Source organism: Excalfactoria chinensis, chromosome 1 (assembly GCF_039878825.1).
Source record: "Excalfactoria chinensis isolate bCotChi1 chromosome 1, bCotChi1.hap2, whole genome shotgun sequence".
Classification (NCBI taxonomy): Eukaryota; Metazoa; Chordata; class Aves; order Galliformes; family Phasianidae; genus Excalfactoria; species Excalfactoria chinensis.
Window position 1 is genome coordinate 155,072,685 of NC_092825.1, and position 24,020 is coordinate 155,096,704.

Here is a 24,020-nt window from a genome sequence, read left to right on the forward strand (position 1 = left end):
CCATCGCTACAGAGGCACGCTCCCTTCCCGCCCCTTCCATAGAGTTGGAGGACCGTCGGGACAGAGCGGCGCGCACGATGGAGGAAGCGGCGGTGCGCATGCGTGGGGAGGCCGCCATGATGGAGTTGGCTGGGTTGGGTGGTATTGCGTCTTATAACTACACCCAGCGCCCATCCACACCCACCGTGTCCCTCAGAGCCACGGCTGCACCGATCCTGAACGCCTCCAGGATGAGACCGTACCACCTCCCTGTGCAGCCTGTGCCTCGCTGCTGTGCCCTAATCCCCCCCCCCCCTCCAGCTGCCCTCACCTCAGGCTTCCTAGAACTACACAGTGCAGAAAAACAACCCTGTTTTTTAGCCCGCTGCAAAGGCAGCCTGCCTCTCCCAGTCTGAAACAGAAAGTTCTCATCCGAGACGTACTTCACAGTGCTTACTCATGTACCAGCAACGGTGCCAGCAAGGCCCAGCTGCAGGGAGCGCCGCCAGACAAACCTCCAGCTGGCGTCAGCTACCAGTTTGGGTATGGCCAGCCTTCCCGAAAATGGGATTACAGCTGTGGGTTTCTGCAGGTCAAAACATAACCACATGGAAAGGCAGGGCAAAGAGCCACACGCTGAACTAAAGCAAGGCCGCTTCAACTGCCAAACAGGGCAGCTGTGGCTGAGAACTGCTTGTTAGATTGCTTCAATTAATTCAACTAGACTAAGCTTCTGCCACCTCCAGTGACAGAACATTAGTGGTGAGGTTTCATTCTAGTACCGCTGTGTTTAAAATTAACCTTATGAAACAATCGCTGCGTCTCCTATAGACGTTTATAGAACATTGATTTTTCCACGCTGCTCGTCTCCTTACACATTCTTATTCCGCCTCGTGTTGAAGTAAGGCTAGGTTCCAATATACAAAGGCTCAAGGCTCTCTGAGCTACACGGCATCTCAAGATTACAATGAAAACGTGGGGCTGTTTATAACACATTAGGAAGCGACAGAAAAGGAGGAGTTTAAGGCCGCTTCTCAGGCATAGCTCAGCTTTCCTTTGAGCTCCGAAAGCGCTGCTGTTTCAAAGGACACCATGCCACCACATGCCCACGGCACAGAGGGTGTGCTCAAGTCTGTTCAGAAGTGATTCATGCATTGCTCATTTGCTCATAGTCCCACCACCGACGCGTCGATGAATCATGTCCTATTTCTCAGCGTATTTTGGTTATACACGCAACGATCATCAAAAACATGGTGATGATCCGAAAGCATTTCAGAATAAGTGCAGGAAAAAAATAAACAAATGTTGGGTTTTGTGTTTTTTTTCCGTTTGATTTATTTTCATAATAAACCAATTAAAAATACAAAAGGCAAGAACCAAAGGTTCAGTGGGGCTCCATCATTTAAAAATTTGTCTTTAAATACAAATTCACTCTGTAATATGAATACATATAATATTAAACCTCTAAACATAATGATCTTATTTTCTTCTATCAAAAATTTGTATGGAAACAAATTAGCTGAAAAAAGAAAAAAACAAACAACTTGCTTATTGAATGTACATTATTTACAATCAAAAGGAACTCTTAGCAGTATTAATCTCAGAATATCTGCATAAATCGTATATATTTTTTTCTTCCCCCTCCCCCCCCCCCTCCCCCTTACAAAATAATCTGAAGTAGAAAGCAAGATTGTTAAGCTTCATAGTTACAAAATGGCATGAAACTTTTGCACCTGTGGTGATGCTGTTAGCTTCTGTAATTAAATATATCTATCTGATGTTTTCTTATCAAATATTGACATGGCATCGTCCGTTACTGGAATAAATGTTTTTGTGTACTCTCAATAGGAGTGTATATTCCGTTCTGCACACACAAGAGCTTGTGCTGCTGCAGCAAAAAAAAAATGCAAGAGGATATCTGGTTATCAATGGGTAAAACTGATGCAATTCACTGGTATGAAAGATAGTCATAAGCATTCATACACATGGAATGAAAACGCCCAAGGAAAAGTAACTGCTGCTTGAAAAGCTAAGTGATACACGTACGGATTAAACAGAAAAAGGTTATAATAATCTTATTGCAATGTAAATCAGCAACAGACTGAAAACATACAGTAAGAAAGAAGTTTGGAACTTTGGCCAACATCCTGAAAATGACGTCTTCATAACATAAAAAGCACGTTTCTTCGTGCCTGTATTTTGAAACATTAGTAATATGCAATTATTATTATCGCAATACGATAACGTTTAGCAATTAACAGAAAATCAAAACCTGTTCTAAAGCATGAACTCTAACAATTAAATGCAGAAATCAAAGTAGCTTCGTAACATCTTGCTTCTGAATCAAATTATATATATACAAAACTGAAAAGGTCCCATCACATTTATGAAAATAATCATCCACAGGGTCTTTTTTTTTTTTTTTCTTTTAACTTATTAATATGAATTGGGTTCCAATGGCTCATTTTCTTGCTTTGCTTGTATGTTAGGTGGGAAACTATTTGAACTGGATACTACCATCACAAACGGCTGCTGCTGGAATCTCTGCTCTGACTGCTCAGGATCATCTAATTTGTCACCGTCATCTTCTTTTAGCACTCCTTGTACCCCAATCTGTTTAGTTTCTGGCGCTTTAATAACTGAAGTGATCACTGTGCCAGATGGATGAGCAACCACCTGTGAACTGCTGGGTGAAAAAGTTACCACTGGGGTGGTGGCAGTGAAGGATGGAGACGAAGCCACATTAACTGTTCCGTTGCAAATTGTCTGCACGCTGCTGGTGAGAACCTGCTGAACTTGTGCTGGGCTCAGCACAATTGAGGGAGGAGGCGAGACTGGCTTCTGAGACTGTAGCATGACATTTTCTTTAAGGACTGTCATGGGCTGTGAAGTAGGAATGGCTTGTAAAATAAACTTTTGGGATGTTGCCGCTGAGGCTGGATCTGTGCTGGCTATCACTGTAGTAAGAGGCACCGTCTGGAGTGTTACAGTATGCAGCTGCTGATTTCCAGGAGAAACAACCACTGGAACTTGGGTCGGAGTCTGTAAAGTCCTGGTAGGGTTAGAAAAGATTATAAGGTTAGAACGTGTCTGTGATGAGTTTTTAAGAACACAGATTAACTATTGAAAATGACATCAGAAACATTTCGTTTATCTAAGGAGTGCAAAAGGGAAGCAGCCACTTAACTAATAAAACAGAAAATGGATTTGACCCCTGAATTCACCGACACAAAGTGAAGGTATCCTGCATGAATGATACAGCCCCATAACTGATATGAACAGCCCGCCTTTGAGACAGCTGGTAGGTCATGAGAAAACTTGGAAACTCCATCCAGGATCTCCTTCTCAAGCATCAACAAACATCAGAGGCGTGACCCAAAATACCTCTGCCATTAATTTCACATAGTACCCAGCTCAAACTATCCATAAATCAGCCCTCAGTTCTCCTAACATCTTTCTGTGTGTTTACTTATATGCAGAATTATCTACACTGCATTGGTGATGCTTATCAGGACATCCTCAGACTCTGAGGACACACAGCTCACTGCCTTGCCAGACTCGTGTGCTTCTGCTAAAGCAGCTGAACAGAATTTGCTTCCAAAACGTAAGTTTAAACTGGGAATCCTTCCATCAGTTTCAGGCTGACAGACCCGTGTGCCACATTCCGTATTTATGCTGAGAGCAAAGTTAGATGACGAGCAGCAAAATCACTGACGTATACAAACACTTCAATGGAAAACGATGATTTAGAGACGTGGCTGAAACACACACACTTCAGTCATGCGACAGACCTGGGTTTAAACAATCCAAAAAATATCTAAAAGCCAGAATATGCTCCCTATGAAGCAAATAATTTCTGGCAAAGGGAGGGAATAAGGAAGCTAAGGGTATATAACTGCTTTGAAATCCAACCACAGCTTGTTCCAACCCACCACGCTGCCCTCAAACATTCTTTCTCTTTCTTTCTTTCTCTCTTTCTCTCTTTCTTTCTCTCTTTCTCTCTTTTCATCCTGCAAAGTTCCATCAGTTCCAACATTGCTGCTGCTCTTCAGCATTTTCTCCTGCATGTCATAGTATCATATCATAGTATCATAGTATCGTGCGAGTTGGAAGGGACCTTAGAGATCATCGAGTCCAACTCCCGGGTTTCGAGCCCCCTGTGTAGTGAAGCGGCACTTCTACCCCCTGCGCCACAAGGGGGATTCGAACCCGGGCCCTCCAGTGCCACAAGCAGCAGCTTATACCACTGTGCCACTGGGGGCACACAATGTCCTCCTCCCCTTTAGTCTTAAGTGCTCATTTGTCTTTTCTTGAACATACCTGACACAGACTGAAAGCGAACATAACCGCCTCCTAGCTTATTTCTACCTCTGCTGAAATCACTTTAGGTGTTAAGGCACACTTTCGCCATTTGTACTTTCAAGTCCATTAACAACAAGCTATGCTGTAGACAGCCATCTACAAACAACATGGAATGTCTTTTCTGTATTCCTTCTGCCCATGCAGTGCCTGTTTTTTACAGCTCTGTGAAATCCTTCTTTCCAGCATTTAGCCACTGGCCCATCAGATCAGGCTGAGTGTATTCAGTCTAAAAGGATCACAGTCACTATCACAGTCATTATCACAGTCATAACCAAGAGCTCACCAGAACTGGCTGAACTATGGGATGCTGAAACTACAGGTGGCAGATTGTACCGCTTGAGATAGCACTGTTTGCTATCCCAGCCTCACGTAGAGCTGCATTTCCTCACCGCAGCAGCAAAGGCAAGTGAAGGAATATTAGCAGAGTACTTCCCAAGTCCCTCTCAGCTCAACTTCCAAAGGGTGCCCCCAGCAAGAGCAGCTCCAGTAACCCAGCTGGTAACAGGCTCAATGCACTTCACTCTTAGCACCCTGCTGCAGACCAGCCTCTCCCCACTTCCTGTGTGGCTCCGTGATAAATAAAATCTCTACCTGTAGCTTTCTCTTCCTCAAAAAAGATGAGGAAGTTCCAAGTAGCCAGGACTGCTGCTATAGCAAAATAAAAACAAATGGTAGCCCACAGGGCTCCCATGCACATCTCATCACACAGACTATATATATGGGACACAGAATTCAATGTTACTGACGCTAGAGTGCAGAGGGGCAGTCAATTAACTCAATCTTAAGCTCCTGTTTCATACAATTGGAGACAAGCCAAAGAAGATGGTCATGAAAACGGGCTGGATGGAAGATGAAGCACCAACAAAAGTGATCATTTCTTTCTTTTCTATGTGGTTCTGTGCAGCAAATGCACTTAACTGAGCTTAAAACACAAGGCTCAGAACTACATCATTAAGGTTCACCATGTCTGCAGAGGGCAGCAGGTGGGCACCCAATGGCTTCTTTAAACACTATGTAAACTACCAGAGTTATTGAAGCTTGCAGCAAAATCAAAATGTCACATAGATAAAATTCCATCAAGGAGGAAGCAGAAACGCAAGTGGAACTGTTAAGAACTGGCCTTTGCCGTCAGAAAAACACACTGAAAGTATTTCACTAAGACCACGAATCCCACACCAGCTTCTTCATCCATGATGCAACCTACGTGAGCCTGAAGAACGAAGTACTCTTACAGTCAAATCAGTAGTTACAACTTGGCAAAGCAGCAGCCAATGCTGGGAGACTGTGCTGGCCTACCCTGCAAGCAGTACTTCGGAGCTACTTTCTTGTTCTTAAGCTGTTTTCTTTTGAAACGAAACAGTAGAAATAAAACAGTAGAAATAAAGCAGCCCAACTGTTACATGGTTGCAAAGGGTGGCCTCAAAAACAGGGAACTGGATCTAACCGATGCTGAGGGTATTCTGCAAAGTACTAGGAACAACAGCTCTGAGACAACAGATCCAAAGCATTTTCTCAGCATACTGCAATTATTTTGACACGGACACAAAACAGCCTGGTTACTACTGAGAAAAAGAAATGGCAAAAGTCCCAAAGTCTGGCTGAAAATGATAATCTACCTCTTGGTTCATCTGGTTCTGTTAACAGTGAAGAGTTTTGCAAGGCCACATTAGATTATCAAGGGCTGAATAGTGGGAAAAAAAAAAGCAAACGCTAAATGACAAGAAGGAAGAACAAGTTTATTCATGGTAATTTATGAAATATATATATATATGAAATGAGGAAGGAAGGAAGGAAGGAAGGAAGGAAGGAAGGAAGGAAGGAAGGAAGGAAGGAAGGAAGGAAGGAAGGAAGGAAGGAAGGAAGGAAGGAAGGAAGGAAGGAAGGAAGGAAGGAAGGAAGGAAGGAAGGAAGGAAGGAAGGAAGGAAGGAAGGAAGGAAGGAAGGAAGGAAGGAAGGAAGGAAGGAAGGAAGGAAGGAAGGAAGGAAGGAAGGAAGGAAGGAAGGAAGGAAGGAAGGAAGGAAGGAAGGAAGGAAGGAAGGAAGGAAGGAAGGAAGGAAGGAAGGAAGGAAGGAAGGAAGGAAGGAAGGAAGGAAGGAAGGAAGGAAGGAAGGAAGGAAGGAAGGAAGGAAGATACAGAACAAAACTGAAGCTACAAGCCAAGGTGAACAAAGTATTTCACAGTACAAACAAAAAGGATCAAACAAGGCAACATTAGGAAATGCACTGAAGAGGAGAATTCCCTTCCTAGCACACACATTATTCAATGTATGGATGGATATAGGGGAAACGATGGACTTGAGATAGATGGGCCAATTTCCAGGGACTTTCCTCATTTGTTCAACTCACTGGCTACAAACAACTCATTCAATCAGCCTAGGAAGAGGAGGGAAGCAAAGGGGTTTGGTGTGCTTGTTAGAACCTCAAATGTGTGAGTCAAGAGGCAATCTCTTCTATGCGAGCATAGGAAATCTTGGCCAAATCAATTCTACCTTCACTGCAAACCCTTCCCCAGCTGTACTTGTTTATATGATATTCAAAGAGCCATCGAGCCTTGTAAATACCTCATCCCAAAGCATCACAGAGGTAGTCACTGGGCCTTCTTACAGTGCCACGCAGATGGGAGCTGCCCACCAATCAAGGTACAGAAGCCCATGAGAGGCACTTAAGGTACCCGATGTCTTAGTGTAAAAATCTTTACAGAGCCTTCTCCTGAAGGAGGGCAGAGCTTGCCTGTTCTTGTCTAGCTCTTTGTCTGGACAAGGCAATCTGTTACATCATGAGGGCAGAGGACCTAGCTCAACTGAATTAATATTCAGAAATGTTCCCACTGCCAGAGACCTGTAACAACTCCACCTCTTTTGACAGTGCCAAATACACATAAAAAGAGCTCCTGCAGACAGCTTCGCACTGTGCCGAAACAATATTAGCCTAGGTGACCTTTTAAATCCTATCTGACATAAGCAGCCTTCTTCCTACTACCACAGAAATCATAACAGAAATTTTATGTTATGAAATAAGCCTTCTCAGCTGCAGGAAATTCAAATCAAAATGGAAAGCGACAACCAAAGTCTTTGCCATGTTGACTCTGTTATAACAACAAATGAGCTCTCTTGAAGCTAAATGAGTTTCCTATAGACTCTCGATCCAACTGCAAATAGAGGCAAAGCGTGTGAGCTGACCCTAGTTAAACAAAGAAAGGCCCTCCACACAATTGCAGGAGATGTTTCCAGTTAACATATCCCTTTGCTCATGTTCCCCATCAAATACCAGAGCTCTAGCAAACTTTTTACCAAGGCTTGACACTTGCGGTGGGTTTTTATTCAGCATACCTCTAAGAAATGCATAAGATTGGTGGGCTACAACAGTAGCAGACGTGCAGATTTGAATTGCATTCTTTTTTGGGGGAAAGTATCATAGAATCATAGAATTACTCAGGTTGGAAAAGACCTTGAAGATCGTCAAGTCCAACCGCAGCCTAACCAGTAGCCTATCTCTTAAAAAAAAAACAACCACAAAACAATACTACAACAACAAACCTCTGCTAAATCATATCCCTGAGTACCACATCCAAACGGCTCTTAAACACATCCAGGGATGGCGATTCAACCACCTCCTTGGGGAGCCCATTCCAGTACCTAACCACCCTTTCTGTAAAGAAGTTCTTTCTAATATCCAACCTAAACTTGCCCTGGCGCAACTTGAGGCCATTTCCCCTTGTCCTGTCACAAGTCAGTAGTGAGAAGAGACCTGCCCCACTCTCACTGTAAGAACCTTTCAGGTACTGGAAGATGGCAATAAGGTCTCCCCTCAGCCTCCTCTTCCTCAGACTAAACAGCCCCAGCTTCCTTAGTCTCTCCTCATAGGGCTGATTCTCCAAGCCCTTCACGAGCCTCGTTGCCCTCGTTGCCCTTGTATTGATTACAGAAATGTAGATAGTGAAGACTAGATGTTTCCAGACTGCCTCTTTGTGCCTCTATGGTTAGTTCGAGCACAGTGAATAAAGATAGGATGCAAAGTACTGTTAGAGAACATAACAGTGACATTCACTGCACAATTTATACAAGTTAACATCTACAGATGACACAAGATAAAGAAAACATTCTGTTTGATTAGCAGCCGTAATTGCATCTGCAGTGTTCATAAATTCATGCTAGACCAATCTGTGTATTTTATCAGCATCAGCATAGCTGCAAGTCAGATCAACAATAGTTAGTTTACATCATAGCCTGGACACAGAAACAGACTATGGAACAATAGCACCAAGCGTGTGTTTGCTTGGCATAGACACGACTTTCAAAGGTAATTCCCTCTGCTTATCGGGACAATCCACCGTGTTGGCATATTGATGGCTTCATCACTGTTCTTACACAGCATGCTCACAGCCAGAAAAAACACAATTCACCTTCAGCTACTTCCTCCTCCTCCTCTTGAATAAGGATCTTGCCACTGTGGTCCATGCTTGTGTCACCTTCAGGATGAATTACTGCAACATTTTCTACCCCAAAGGTTGCCAAAAGGTCAAGATGAAAGCTGTGGCTGATTCATCGTGTAGTAGCAGTTCTCCAATTCAGAAGTGAACACACAGAGCATATCCCACTGGTCCTCTGTGGTCTGTATTAGCTTTTCCCCAAGTTACAGAACAGAGTCGGGATACTGGTCTTCTAACATGCTCTGTCCAAGCTATCACAAAGACAACTTGAAAATACAGAAAAAAACAGAAACAATAAACTGAATTTTGATAGAAACATTGTGTTTAGAACCTGGATTTGGTCATGCATTGCACAGGAGCTCTCTGCAGCCAGCTAATTGGATGTTCCTTGCTACACAGAGCTGCTAGCTAGAAAATTCAGCTACGTCCCATGTAATCATTATGGAACAGTGACATAGCATCTTAAATTACTGCCAATTCACTATCTCATCCTTTCTGAACTGTTAGTAATGAAACAAACTCTCTTCACTACATAGAAGACACTCTATCTTAAATCACTGCCACGCCAGATTAAAGGTCTATCTATTTACAGCCATAGTCATATAAAAGTGCAATTCAGTTGCTCAAACCCAGCTCACTTATAGACCTCATAATATCCTAAACTATGCAGACAAGGTGAGGCCTCCGCCTTTCAGGAGACACACAGTTTCTAGAGTAGCAGCAGAAATGCTCTTTACACTCAGAACACCCCTATAAACGTGAAGTTGAACCCCAAGCCTGCTTTAGTGCTTCCAAGCTAAAACAGAATGACTCCAATAACACATCCCTGCAAAGCAAACGACCTGCTTGAGTTACCCTGTTTTAAACAGAGCAATTCTACAGGCACTGCATTCAAAGAGCCTTTCTTTTGCCTTAAAAAGCCAGGTCACTGGAAAAGTTTAGAAACAGAATACTCATCCACAGAGGCATTCTATTCTTTGTCTTATCCCTGGAAACATGTGGCACCAAACTCAGTTCCCAGTGACACAACTGGAAACTTGAGTAACTACACTTGTATCCACCAAGAAGAGCAGAAGAGCTGAGAGTCTGTAGTGCTAAATGTTCCCATCTGAGATACTCGACTTCCATCCCAATCAGTGAAAGCCGGTTTGCAAAACCTGACCCTGCTCCTGCCCTATCTCCCAAGCCTGGGTTAGCTCTACACCGTAGCCTTTCTGTGCTCAAATTACACAGAACTCCACACAAGCTCTGAGCAGCTGTAAAGGAAGGCACTGCCAGCTCTGTGCCAGGCAATGCCAGCTGGCACACAGAGGGATTAGGACACAAATCCTGCACAGCATTCTTCGAACACGATCCTTTTAACAAGTCCCTTAGCAGAGAAGATGCATGTTCAGACTTCTTCTCTGAAGGGTATGGTTACTTGTTAAGAAGCCAATTGTTTTAACCTCAAAGGCCCTCAATATATTCTCTACAGTATGTGGTTAATCATAAATTTTGTTTCCCCACTCAACGTGACGGAAACAAATTGCTGCAGAAGGAAGAACATTTATTTAAATGAAGGAAAGAACGTTCGTATGAATTAAACTCTAGAGGCTACATTACAGGAGATAAATTATATGGGCCAAGATGTTTGAGTCTCACAGCAGAGCCTGACCACTAATCGGGATGTGTTAGAAAAGCTCCTGGGGAACCTTCCCAAGCCTTGCTCTCCTGTTCTCCCAAATGACCTCAACTACTCGTGCCTCACCCTCCAAAAAGCATGCACCAATGACTGCTGCTATTTCTCCTCCAGTTTGCTTAGAAAATGACAGTAAGGTGACTCCAAGCACTTTCCTACAAGCGGAATGCATCCATTCCAAGGTTTGTCTGCCTCTCTTTTACAGTGCTACTCACTTGTGCTGTGCATTTTTCAGTCAAGCAGATCCATCACCCTGCACCTCATGGTAGGTCCACTGAACAAACACATTCAACTGCCAGAGGCTTACAGTTGCTTGAGCAAACAAAACTAGGATAGTTACTCTGTTTTAGCTTTACTATAAAACAAGACCTAACAAATCAGCTCCTATATTTTTCAATATGCCTTTCCACGTGGCCAAAGGATTTTAAGTTTGCAGTTTGAAACTGAGCAAAAATATAAGTTACAAACCGCATTTCTGAAGCCTGGATTTATCAGCACCTTGGTCTATCCTAGCTAAAAGCATGGACACAAAGACTTCTTTATTTTTCAGTCTCACTGCTCAAACACCTTTGTACCTGCATTCCCAATGAACAATATTTCTATAACATTCAGTAATTTAATTGCACTGGAAAGATCCAATCAATGGGTCTCTTTGAACCCCTCACTCTCCCATTCACCTGAGACACTGTCATCATGGCTAGGAAATACACAACTGAAAGATTTATGGGAAAAAAAGAGTTACTCTAAGGATTCCCCAGCTTTTATTCCATTCAAACTTCACACGTGTATCATCTACTGCCTTCCCCCATAGCCTTTCCTTATTGCCCAAAAGCTCACTGTGAAGCACTGTAATGCAACAGGTTGGCATCACACCGTTCTGCAGCTTTCCTTGTCTTAAGGACTGCTTGCCTGCCTATCTAACTGGGTCTAACAGGTCTTCGTTCTGTTTATTACTATCATTTTTTATTGCTATCTATGCAACTACATAGAAAGATCTATGTATCTATATAACTATCCATCCAGTTGGCATTGTCTTTGATATATAAACTAATGTAGATGCATAGCCCAGAGCTATTTAACTCCGTAAATTGCCACACTCTTTGCCTACTGATGTTTAATAGCAATTTTCTCCTGACTTAAACGGTATTGCATAGCTTCAGTAATACCTGAACTCATCTCTTTTCACTACTTACCTAGTAAAGTAGTTGCCTCACTTACTTACCCACCCACGTTATTACAAATCACGGGTAATTAAATCCTTTATCAGCCTTGAAATCACAGGCTGATCCACATAAATGGAAACTCTTCAGTTTCAGCTACTTGGTTATCTCCTAAAACATTTCTCATCAGCTTTATGTGCCACTGAAGGCTGACCTAAGCAGTTTTAGCTCTTGTAGCTGAAAAACCTGGCTGATACTGCTATTCGGGATTTTCCTGAATCCATCTTCCTTTCATTTACAAACACAGTTTTAATAACCAACTGCCTTTTACAGTCTGTAGTAGCAGAGATGAGAGAGCTAAAGGTATTCTTTAGAAGCTAAACAATTATTTGATCTCATTAATGCCTTCAGTTATTACCATCTGACAACATTCTGTGGTTAACCCCATATACTCACAGATCTACCGGTGGCTCTGGATGCAGTTTTCAAAGGAAATAACAGAGGAAGAGAGCAGGAGAAAACATTCGTGACTTTTTGAAGTATAAAACGATAACCATTCAAACAGTGACTGTAACAAAGCAAATCTCAAGGGGATAAAGCAACAACAACCAACAACAACTCATGTTCCTAATTCATTAAGAATGTGCAGCTCCTGAATCATATCCTGAGGGTTCTGTGAAACTCTTATGGTCCAGAATTACCATACACAGTTACAACATTCTGTGAAGGGAAGAAGAACCAGCTCTTTCAGCAGCAATAAAATGCTGAAGGACATAACCGAGCTTTCCCCTTTTAATTGGGGACAATAGAAAAGATGAAAGAGATGACAAGATTTACAATAAAAAGAATTAAGAAATAAGAAGGCAAATCTTTCTGATGGGTTCTTCTAACCATACCATGTAGATTCAAAGCAAAGACACCAAGCAGTGAAAAAACAGAGCCATGAAAATACTGTCCCTGCTGCAAGACAGAACCAACAATAGTAATTTTAAAATACAAGTCGTATGTTCTTCCTCTTTAAAGGATTTGCACCAGCCCTAATTCTTGGAGGCAATAAGTGCTCTCCTCCTCCAAAGACAGAGCTCAGGAGTGTAGACGTTCAAGAGTGCTGTAGAAACTCCCAGTTAATTGCCAGGGTCACCTGCACAGAATGCCTTTCACTGAAATCCAGCCACGAGAGGAGAAAGCTTTTTGAAGCCCAGTAAAGAACGTAGACTACCTACCCACCATCCAATGAATTTATCATTATTCATACACTTATTTCCCTTACATTTTCTTACCTTATATTCTGAACTGAGGGATTTAATGTTTCATCTGGAACGTTACTGGTTACAGCCGCGTGTCCTTCTGTGAGGGTATGCAATGGCTGCATTACATGAACTGTCCGAAAAAGCTGAGTGGGATGTACTGGCTGCGTAGACTGCATTGTCCTCAAAACTTCTGAAGTCAAGCCAGGTGTCTGCTGCTGTACAACTTCTACGTGCTCCTTAAGCTTAGCAGGCTTTGAATTTCCTGTTTTTAGAACTGTGGTGGATCCTCCCTTTGTTCCTGTGTTTGCAGATGCTCTAGATCTGCTCGACTGGTTTCGACTGGCCACAGGAGTTGAGAGCAAACTTGAATCTGACGATTCAGTGCTAGGACTTGCATCTTCATCATCTATATAGACGAGATCTTTTGGCATTTCCTTAAACTGATACACTAGGCGCTGACCTTCTACTTTAGCCAGTATTCCTCTTTGGTAATAATATCTGTTTAAAGCATACATATATCAAGTTACAGAGTGTTTTCAGACCAAATAAAGAAAAAAACAAAGCAAGCTGAAAAAGAAAAACCCATAGCAGCAAAAGACCAGCACTAACAAGAAACAAGAGGCTTAAAATACTATTTTCAACACCTCATTTCTTGATTACAAAGGAGTGGCCAAATAAGTAGCACGTTTTTAGCTCAGACAACTATTTAATGTCTTACGGCCCTTTTAATTTCAACCTGAGATAACACCGAACAGTAAGAACTCTGTGACTTGGCAACACTGCTATAAACTAACACTCCTTAAGAGTCATACAAAATTACCATGTCTCCTGGGGACAACATTTTGGTTGTCTGAATTATGCTCAGAGAACAGGACAGAAGTAGAGTTCTCCTGTTATATTTACAAATACATACAATACTGAGATGAGAGGTGTAAAGAAATAAAAGAAATGCACAGCTGATCTACCAGACAGTGATCAGTCAGCAAGTAAGACTGAAGCTTGCATCACTCCCACTAACAGGATTATACTTATTTTGCACAGACTGTCCTGTATGTAGAATAAACTCCCATCAAATAAGATGTTTTAAAACTGTACACACAAGCAGATAGAATCTCATGCAGACCTTCATTCTAAAACTGTATTTTCCACTGAGAGCTGGATCGTTTGCTACGGGAATGAATAATTTCTTTAATTCTACTATAGACAAACTCAGGACTTTTTGGAGGAAGGAGAGTCAAACTTTATAAAAAAGCCTTGCCGCTTTTGGAATCTTCTGTCTCTACTTTTGGGGGTGACTGTGAGATACGGGTTTGGTGGCAGCACTGAAAACATCTAAGCTGAAACTGAAGGTGACTGAGTTGAGGTTTAAGTTAGCAAGGGTTACTCTCAGTTAGCTGACTTATTTTGCTACAATAAGTCCTTCATTTACCAAGCTATCAGAACTCTTTACCGTTGTTACATAAATTAGATGAGACATTTAACGCATGCAAACACCATGGCAACAAAGGCAGTCTATTATTAAAAATGCACATACCTGAGCGCTCTACCCATTGTTTCGTAATTCATGTCAGGTTTGTTTTTGTGCTTTCCCCACAACCTGGACACGGCCTTGGAATCTACGAGTTTGAAAATGCCCTTCTCTCTTTGAGTCCATTTGATATACTTAGGACACGTAGCTTTGTCTTGAAGCAGTGCTAGTAAAAACTCCCAGAGATAAATCGTGTTTCCTAAAATAGAAGTATTTCAGGAAATGGAAAATGAATAATAGTTAGTTGAAGCTGGTATCTGTATGAACACACTGCATTATTAAATGAAGATTAGGAAACAGTGACAGGGGGTACTCAGAGATATAACACCAAGGGAAACAAACCTTGGAGATAAAGTTCAGAAAACATCTATTTCTCCTAAACTCAGTGAGCTTCCCGGTAGACAACAATCAAACAGCATTTTATATAGAAGCAGACACAAGCACACACACACACATATGGAAATCCAACATGCCCGTTTGCTGTTTTCCACACATACAGAGAAACAATAAAATCACATACTGTGAAAAAATTACCACCAAATCTGTGTCCTGAAAACACATTTAAGGAGTCTAAGCTGGTATAACTAAGAAGATCTTTTTGCCTGCTTTTTCTAAGGCAGTTTGTGTTTGATGTTCCTTTGGGCAGTCACAGCTGTAGAAAAGCTTTTTTAGTGAGACACTGTCAGCCTGATGAATGAGGAAAACCTCTTGTGTGAAATTATCCCCTCACACAAGTAGCCATGTAATACCAAAGGAAGGGCAGCATATGCAGATTCCTGCAGCTTCACAAGAAAAAAAGAAAATGATGCCCAGTGAATGAGAACGTAACAGGATCTCTTCGATTCAGCTTCATTCTGCTGTCTTCTCAACTTCCACGGCCATGAGCCTGGACTTTTTGTTAACCTTATACATGCTTAAGACTCTGAAACCACTCTATTGTAATTTCTACAAATGCATTGTTGTCCATAGCAACGTTATGGGTTGGTCAGCTCTAGTGATGAACCAACACGTTTGACTGAAATTTTGGACATTAACCCAGCAAGCCCCCAGTACGAGGTACATGCAACTATTCAGCAACGTCACCAGTCGGCCCTGATGGGGCCTTAACACCCCTTCAGAAAGTGGAAACCTGAAAAGTGAACATCCCTGGAGAAAAACCATTGGCTCTGCAACAGATTTCTTCCAGTCTAGTGGAAAATGTCAGCCTGTTTGCCTCCGGACACCCAAAGGCAAAGTTCAAGACTGTTTAGGCCAGAAACGGTGCATTAGGAATGACAGCATTCCCAGCCAATTACCATCTAATCCAGGGTGCTTTTGTTGTAGTCTAGACTGAATTACTTAGCGGTATCAAGGCAGGTTGAAAATCTGTCACTGTTTAGCCGCTAAAAAAATCACTATGAAGAAGACTGTCTGTGAAAGCACTGTCTGTTGTACTCACAAGCAGGATTTTTTAACCTCCTGCGTGTTACAGCATAAGAAATGCAGAGAAAACTCACTATTCACTCCAGTATCAAATAATTAAACAGAAAAGTCAGTATTTTAGCATACATGTTCTCCTAAGGAGGAACAGTACGGATACAGAGAGATGAGCAACACTCAGGATCTTCTAGGTACTTCTGTGTCATGGCCACATGTATTATCATCATCTCTTCTGCTTTGATTCTACATTCCTCAAAAATGCTTGCATGGTAGGGTGGTTTTTTTTCATAATAGTGGCTTCAGGCAACACACTCTTAAATTCCTTCTGAATTAGCAGTTTTGTAACAAGGAACAAACGTGAAACCTCATAGTATATCCTTGTTAGCAACAACAGAAAGTTAGATGCTTCTGCCTTTAAACTCTGAGGACAGATAGCTGCTTTTATATTTACCATTACTTCAATTGAGCACTGCTGTGAGGTTCTTCTGATGCTTTTCTTTCATTTAAAAGTCGGGTCTTAATTAAAAACAAACAAACAAACCACAACAGTGCATATTCCAAACTGCCAGCAACAGCTTCTAAAATATTTATTACTTGCAAACAGGTCTTTTTTTTTTCCCCTGATACGACTGAAAAAAAACAAAGTTATTTAAAAGAAAACTTGGTTAAATGTAGTAATTTTTTTAATTTCAAAGGAGACTGACACCTCTCAGGTTTTGCAGAGCTTGTCTCCTGGTGAGCGCTGCACAACACGCTAGCAGTTCAGGTGATAAAAGCACATGTGGTGGCATTTGAGGTGACACAGAAGAGCTTCCCCCGTGCACAGGAGTTGGTGGCAGGCAGCGTGTCAGGCTGCAATTCCTAAACCAGCCAGGTTTCAGTGTGGGTACTGGATCGACAGTAAAGCAAGCTGACAACACTGACAGGCACTGCTAAACAGTTCAAGAAGGGGGAAAGTATTTATTATATCAATGATCTGGCTTTTTTTTTTTTTTTTCTTTCCTCATTTTAAACACAGGAAGAATGAAAGAAGTACTGAAAATCTAAGTAATCTGCTCAAGCCTTCTAGCTAACTTCCCTCACATTTCAGGCTCTGGTACTTCCCGCTGGCAGCTGGCAGCCTTGATTGTCTCCCTGTGCAGAATTAGACACACGCAGATGGAAAATGCTTTCAAAGATCATCTGTCAAAACAATCACATCCCAGGAAAGCTTAACACAATGCAAAGTGCTCCCCAAGACGTCTATTGAAACACAGCAGCCCCTGTGGGGGCTTGAGGATTTTCCAAGAACCCTTGCAACCGGAATGACAAATGTATCCTTCTTCCCAGGAACTGGGTAATTCACAAAGAAGCTTCTTGCACTAATTTTTTTTTTACTTAATTTATGATGAAATGTTAACTACCTTTGAGTAGAAGATCCGCTGCTCTATCACTGCAAACTTATCTTTTTTACACGTCGGTAAGAGAAAACATCCCTTGCTACAAACTTCAGTGATGATTATTTGACTTACCCTTTCCATCTTTGTTTTTCTTTTTCACAGATATGTTTGGAGTTGTCGTAGGGGACTCGGGACGAGCAGGTTTGGGCTTCTTCCCTGAAATAAACCACCAGCAAATCAACTTCAGTTTAGAAAGAAAAAAAAAAAAAAAGGATGTAAGTAAAAAAAAAAAAAAAATAGAACAAGGATCTTTCAAAATTCAGAGTAAATGTTATTTTTATTCATTTAAGAATTTTGTTCTATTCTGGGCTTTTCCTATTCCTACAAGAAGACTGACACAGAATCACAGATTTGCAGGGGTTAGAAGGGACCTCTATAGATCATTGAGTCCAACCCCCCTGCCAAAGCAGGCTCCCTACACCACGTCGCACAGGTAGGCGTCCAGGCGGGTCTTGAATATCTCCAGAGAAGGAGACTCCACCACCTCCCTGGGCAGCCTGTTCCAGTGCTCCGTCACCCTCACTGTAAAGAAGTTCTTGCGCACATTCGTGCGGAACTTCCTATGCTGAAGTTTCAGCCCATTGCCCCTAGTCCTGTCCCCACGCACTACTGAAAAGAGACCAGCCTCGCCACTATGGCTCCCACACTTACGAAATTAGTATAAAGATTAGTAAAGAGTTTTTTTCTAGTATAGATCTTCCAAAGCTTATCTGCCTTGGAAATTTCTGTGGCTTTTTAGGTACTCTTAGTGACATTTAGTACAGCAGAGACAAGAAGAATAGGCTATTAACTGTGAACAGAAGAGTTCTGAGGGAAAAGGCTCAACAAAATACAGGGCACTATCTTGTTCAGACATCACCAAAATGGAATTTAGGGATAAAACAGGGCTGTCTTCTTATTTAATTGTCTGGAAGTTCCCAGTGATAGCAGCAAACTGCACTGTCACATAAGAAAAATCTTTTTCGGTTCTGTTTTATCTTATAACTTTCCCAACACTGGAAAGAAAATTGGTTGTTTTTCTAAGACTGGGAGAAAGACTAGTAATGCGTGGAGTCCTCTCATTTTCTTGTTTTCATTCATAGAGGATTCATGACTGAGGATGGGACACAAAGCTCAGCCATTCCCTTGGCCATTAATGTCTTCCTTGATTTGAATGAAGATGGAAGGGAAGAAATCCTATAACACTGGTTTTGTTGCACAGTCCCACGAAAGCATTAAGAATCACTGGAGCACGTTTCTAGCAATTTTGTAGCACTAGGCATTATTGGTTGCAAGAAAAAAAAACAAACCTTGTTTACTTTTCTCTTCCATAAAACATTTAGACAGAGCCACTCTTCAATAGGTCAGTTACTATTGCACAAGATGTTCCACACGGTAACTTTGGGTAAGGGCTTTTCTCTCATTAGAGTTGCATTATGGGATAACTGTTCAGTGTTCTTATTGTTCCCCCTCTTGTACATACATAAATATAAGCAATTAAGGAGCAGGGATTGTTATTTGGAGGTAATTCATTACCTACATCCAAGTAAGATGAGGTCTTAAAGCAAATCATAGAATCACAGAAGCACAAGGTTGGAAAGGACCTACAAGATCACCTAGTCCAACCGTCCTCCCATTACCATCGCTACCACAAGCTACTAAACCATATCTTGTAGCTCCTCATCCAGACACCTCTTGAAACATCACCAGGGATGGCAACTCCACCACCTCCCTGGGCAGCCATTCCAGTGCCTGACCACTCCAAGAGGAAAAGTTTCTCTTTATGTCTAATCTAAACCTCTTCTGGTACAACTTGTGACCATTTACATGGGTCCTGTCTGTTGCTTGGGAGAAGAGGCCAAGCCCCTCCTCATCACAACCTCCCTTCAGGAAGTGGTAGAGTGCAATGAGGTCTCCCCTGAGCCTCCTCTTCTCCAGACTAAACAATCCCAGCTCTCTTATCTGCTCCTCATAAGACTTGTGCTCCAGACCTCAATTCATGTACTTCTGATTACAGATAACCTAGGCCACTGAACATAAATAATACTGCTGCAGCTATTCTAGGTTCTCTTACCTCAAAACTGGACTTCAAGACATCCTATCTGGACAATCCTCTACCACAAAGCTGTGCATAACTGGAAATCAGTGCAGAACGTGAAACTTGTTTACAGAGAGGTACTGATCTTACTGCTCTAACACTGGGTTAGAGATGACTGAAGACGGGTTTAGGCTGCACTGAGCTATAACCTCCAGACACTGATACCATCAAAAGAACATTAAATATTTGCACACTTCCTCCTCTGGTCCAATAGAGAATGAACTTGTTACCTTTCAGAGTACGTTACTACATTCCTTTTTAGGAGAGAATTTTATAAAGAGGAAGGATGAAGAACGTGCAAGAGGCTGGGACTCAAGAGGAGTTGCTGTAATTTCGTGCTAATTGCTTGTATGATTATTTTTTTTCCCACTTTTCTATTTTTGTGGTTGTAAAAACACTTCAGCTTAGAAACTCCTGCTACAAATTAATTAGATATTAATAAAATGAGATGCAGCATCGTGGCTGGCAAGGCAAGTCATTAAAATCATCCCATCACTTCTGGGGAACGTTTTCTTGTAGAAGCTCTTCTCAGCAACGCCCCCAGCTCAGATAGCTGGCAATGATCTGTGCAATGCAACCCTACAAGTATAGCTATTGGGTTACATATGCTGCAAGTCTGTAAATAGATTGTGTTAGTAACGTATGTGGCAAAATGACCATAGTCCTTCACCCTGACACAAAGCTAAACAGCAAACAGACCGCCCTTATAAAAAACAGAACAAAAAAATATAAACCCTGCGTGTCATCCTGAAATGCACTATAAAATGAGTAACGTTTTGCAGTAAAGCTTATAGGTCAATGCCTTATAAATCCTTGCACACCTTGAAATAACGCTTCAGCACTGCTCAGATCAGACCATCTACCTCAAATTCACCGAACACTGGTAGTTAATGAAACTTTAAGCTGATGAGCCTTTTCTAGCTCTTCTTCTAATGATCAAAGTCAGTCACATTCACTGTGGAGCAACTGACTTTTTAGCCTACAGCTAGAAAGGAGGAAGGAGTGGGAGTAAGCAGAAGCACAACACGAAACAGGGTATGAAAGCATCAAGCCAAAGAGGTTAAATGTCGGGCAGGTTGAGGCTCCTTGTTTTGACCCACATAGCAGCCAACACTAAGAACCAAAAAAAAAAAACCCAAACAAAAAAAACAACCAGCTGAAGTCCTCATACAGTTGGTTATGTTGCAGCACGGTAGTTTCCCCAGCAGCACTCTTGGACAGCTGCTGGTAAGACTCCTCTCCACAGCAGTTTCAGTTCAGCTTTCTTACGACAACCAGAGAGCTCCTGATCAACACCCATCTCTACCAGACCCTGTGAGACACAAGGGGCTAAGGAAGCTCCCACAGCATTTCCAGAAGTCTGTATGTTGCCCTTCACAGGCAACTACTCCCAACAATCAGAAGTATGATTTACATTAGCAGCAAAATGCACTTTTCTTGCATCAGAACTGTAAACGGGTAGGTAGCAAAAGCCCTTTTCTGGATGACTTATTTTCCCCACAGGGGGACGCGTCAAAATCCTAAGTTCTAAAGCTCTGATTCAGATCTATGGTTTAGTTCCAGAAACAAAATGCTTCTATTTCATTTTCATTTGTTTATTTCTTTGTTGCAACATCACTTTACATCTGCCCGCACTACATCATACTTCGCCAAAGTAGACATTAGAACCAGGGCCTCAGATGGTGCCTGCACCAAAGCAGAGTAGGAAAACAGGAGCAGAAGATCTGACCAACATCACGTAACTTCATTACTCTTTGGTATGGCAGTGATTCCAGAGGAACATCATGCAATGGATGAAGCCTCAACCACGTCAAGTTACCTCCCTGCAAATGGGACTGTAACTTACTGTAGCGTGCAGCTATTTAGAGAAAGGAAAGATCACCAACAAAATAAAGCTACAGTTCAAATTCAAGAAAAGCTTAAAAAAAAGAAGTCCTCATTCTCATCTTCTGCACATAATAAACCTTTTTTTAGTCAGAGCAAAATAAAAGCTAATTAAAATATTTCAGCTTTCACGGTAGTGCAAGCTCTGTAGTTTGCAATGTAATTTTCTTCTTATGAAATGATAAATAGGAATGAGTAAAGATCCACGTTTCCTAAAAGCAAGTAACCATTGCTACCCCTCCGGCATCATCAATATCTAAGCACCAGCATTTGGGCTTGGCCTTACAGCCAGAAAAAGCACTCTCTGTATTTCCAGCAGAAGACACTTAATTCTTTTGACTTGTCAGCCACGATGGCTCCACAGACGCGTGAGAGGAGGTAAGCGTTCCACTGACTGCTCTGCAATATCATCTTACCCTTTTTCTTCTTTGGTTGTTCAAATTCTGGAGTCTCTGGCGACTCAGCGTAAGGGTCTGGGGCTTGGTGAACTTCCACAACCTCAGGGATCCCATCGAGAGTGACTGATACATGTGTAATAGGAGCCACTATATCTTCATCTTCAGTTGAGCCAAACATAGTTGCTTAAGGGAAAGGGATAATAGGAAGCGATCAGTTCATAACTGAATATATATCCATCCACAATCAGAAGTAGTATTAAAATAGACAAATCCGATGACATAACCTACTCTCCTAAAAAGCACTGTAATGGTGAGTTCACACATTTTTATTCATAGTTAACAGAGTTGAAGATGTAAGCATGTGTTATTGTATCTTGCCACTGTAGAATCACAGAACTGTTTAGGTTGAGGGACCTTAAACACTGCCTAATTCCTAACCCCCTGTTCTGCACAGGGACACCTTCCACTAGATCAGGTTGCCCAAAGTCATATCCAGCCTGGCCTTGAACACTTCCAGGCATGCACCACATTTCTTGGTCAAACATAAATAGATTCATTCTCTATCAGAGAAACAAAGCAGAACAGTCTAAACAACCCCACTTAATCCACATTTTCCCTTCAGTTCTTAATTTTTTCCTTATCTGTTGATGTTCAACTCTGGGATCACCACGTTCTCAAGGAAGTGAAACTCCTCACTGCATACAGCACTGAATTTCTGATACCCAAACTATGCATCTAACGTCTACCTGGAAGCAAAATATTCCTACTCCTTCCAGGCAATCACACAACACTGAACCTCTCCTTGTTACACAGAAGCAAACAAGTCAAATACAGACTAGATATGCTTTCTTAAAAAAAAACTTACTTATTCTTTTTTCATCCAGCATAGGACCAGGGGAGTCCATATTGAGAAGTGCTTCAGCAGCCTCAATTGTTTCCATAGTTTCGTCTCCATTATGACACGATGTTTCAACTAAAAGCAAAAGAATTTAATCTAAACAAACTACGAGGTAGATTTAAAGCATGTTATTTACTTCTATATCATTTCCAAAAAGAAAGTGGAAAGTGGTCTCGACTAAACGAGCAGTAACAGTTTATGAGAAGAGGTACAAATTTAGTGTAGTACTTTCTAACCCCTCCATGTGCTGATCAATTACATGCAATAAAACACCGTGTCCATAATCCTTGAGAAAAAGCCACTACCACAAACAATATTCTAGATAGTACGCTTACAAAAATGGCTGATTTCTTCTTATGCTGGTCCTAAGAAAGAGAATTCTATAATTAACAGATGCTCATATAGCCAGGAGGAAAGGGAAACTTCTATTAGACTGCTTATTATCTATAGGTACGACTGAACACTAAACTTCCAAATCTGCAGGGATGATAGGTGTGACTAACAGAGCATGCTCCAGGGAAGCAGTACTCAAAAATTACTATTAGTAGCATCATAAAAACCAATAGAAAGGGCTGGTATGCTTTCCAAAAGTCTCAACTACTAGACAATCCCTCATGTGTCTCATACGGGTGACCATCAGACAAATGGAAAGCACTTGGATCTTCAATTTATAATTAAGGTCACGCGAAGCACACAAAAAAAAATGATAAAAGTAGTTCTTTTCTATTTTAGAATCACAAGGTTGGAACCTACAAGATCATCTAGTCCAACCATCGTCCCATTACCTTTGCTACCAGAAGCTACTAAACCATAGCTCGCTGATAAACACAGGTTTATCAAAGCAGCGCAAAGGTCTGCATTAGTAGACCCCTCCATAGGGCACCAAGGAACCTCAGCTACTTTCTTAAGCCCTGTAATGAGTCAGCTTCACACCCTCCCTGTTTAACTTTGAGGAATTTGGGGTGGGGCAGTCACACACATACACACACAAAAAGAAAAGAGACTGACTCCATCAGCCATACCATGTACAACCTCAGAACATTTCTTCTTCACATTAAAGCCACAGATTCACTCCAAGAAACAGAACTTCAGTACTCCTTTCAATGCCGGTAACAACAAGGCGCCCAGCCCACCAGCAATCACACTCCATAAAAGTTTCACTCCAAATGCTTACAGCTTCTGCAATGGTATCACTGGGAAAGGACCGAGATAAGCGCAGGCATTTGTGCACCAACCCTGCCTCCCACACCCTGCTATGCTTACAGGCAGCACACGACCTACAGTGGGTAGCTCTACAGGAGCTTCCTGACCACCTGCATTTCTTGTGGACCTCAGCTCTGCCACGCTTGGAGCGTCACAATGGCAGAACATCAATCTGAGGGGCTCTGCTGGGTTAGCAAGTTGAATTACAGCAACTCAAGAGCCAACGCAAACAAGCTGTGAGGTGCCACACACGGCAATGTAATCACAACCTCACAGTCCTATTAGCAGCAGCACTCAGCTTGCGACAGCTCTCAG

The 24,020-nt window shown here is 41.9% G+C and overlaps 1 protein-coding gene across 8 annotated transcripts in view; it reads right to left on the reverse strand.

The window, feature by feature from the left end:
• Nucleotides 1-1,316: 1,316 nt before the first annotated feature.
• Nucleotides 1,317-24,020, reverse strand: part of ELF1 (E74 like ETS transcription factor 1) — a 77,566-nt gene continuing 54,862 nt past the window's right edge. For all 8 annotated transcript variants that reach the window (XM_072358136.1, XM_072358145.1, XM_072358197.1 and 5 more), the window contains 6 exons: nt 22,470-22,577; nt 21,623-21,787; nt 17,318-17,401; nt 14,394-14,586; nt 12,890-13,357; nt 1,317-3,031 (listed from right to left, as the gene is read on the reverse strand). In XM_072358136.1, coding sequence (XP_072214237.1) covers nt 2,416-3,031; nt 12,890-13,357; nt 14,394-14,586; nt 17,318-17,401; nt 21,623-21,787; nt 22,470-22,577 — 1,634 coding nt within the window. In that variant the 3' untranslated portion in view covers nt 1,317-2,415. The remainder of the gene's footprint in view (nt 3,032-12,889; nt 13,358-14,393; nt 14,587-17,317; nt 17,402-21,622; nt 21,788-22,469; nt 22,578-24,020) is intronic.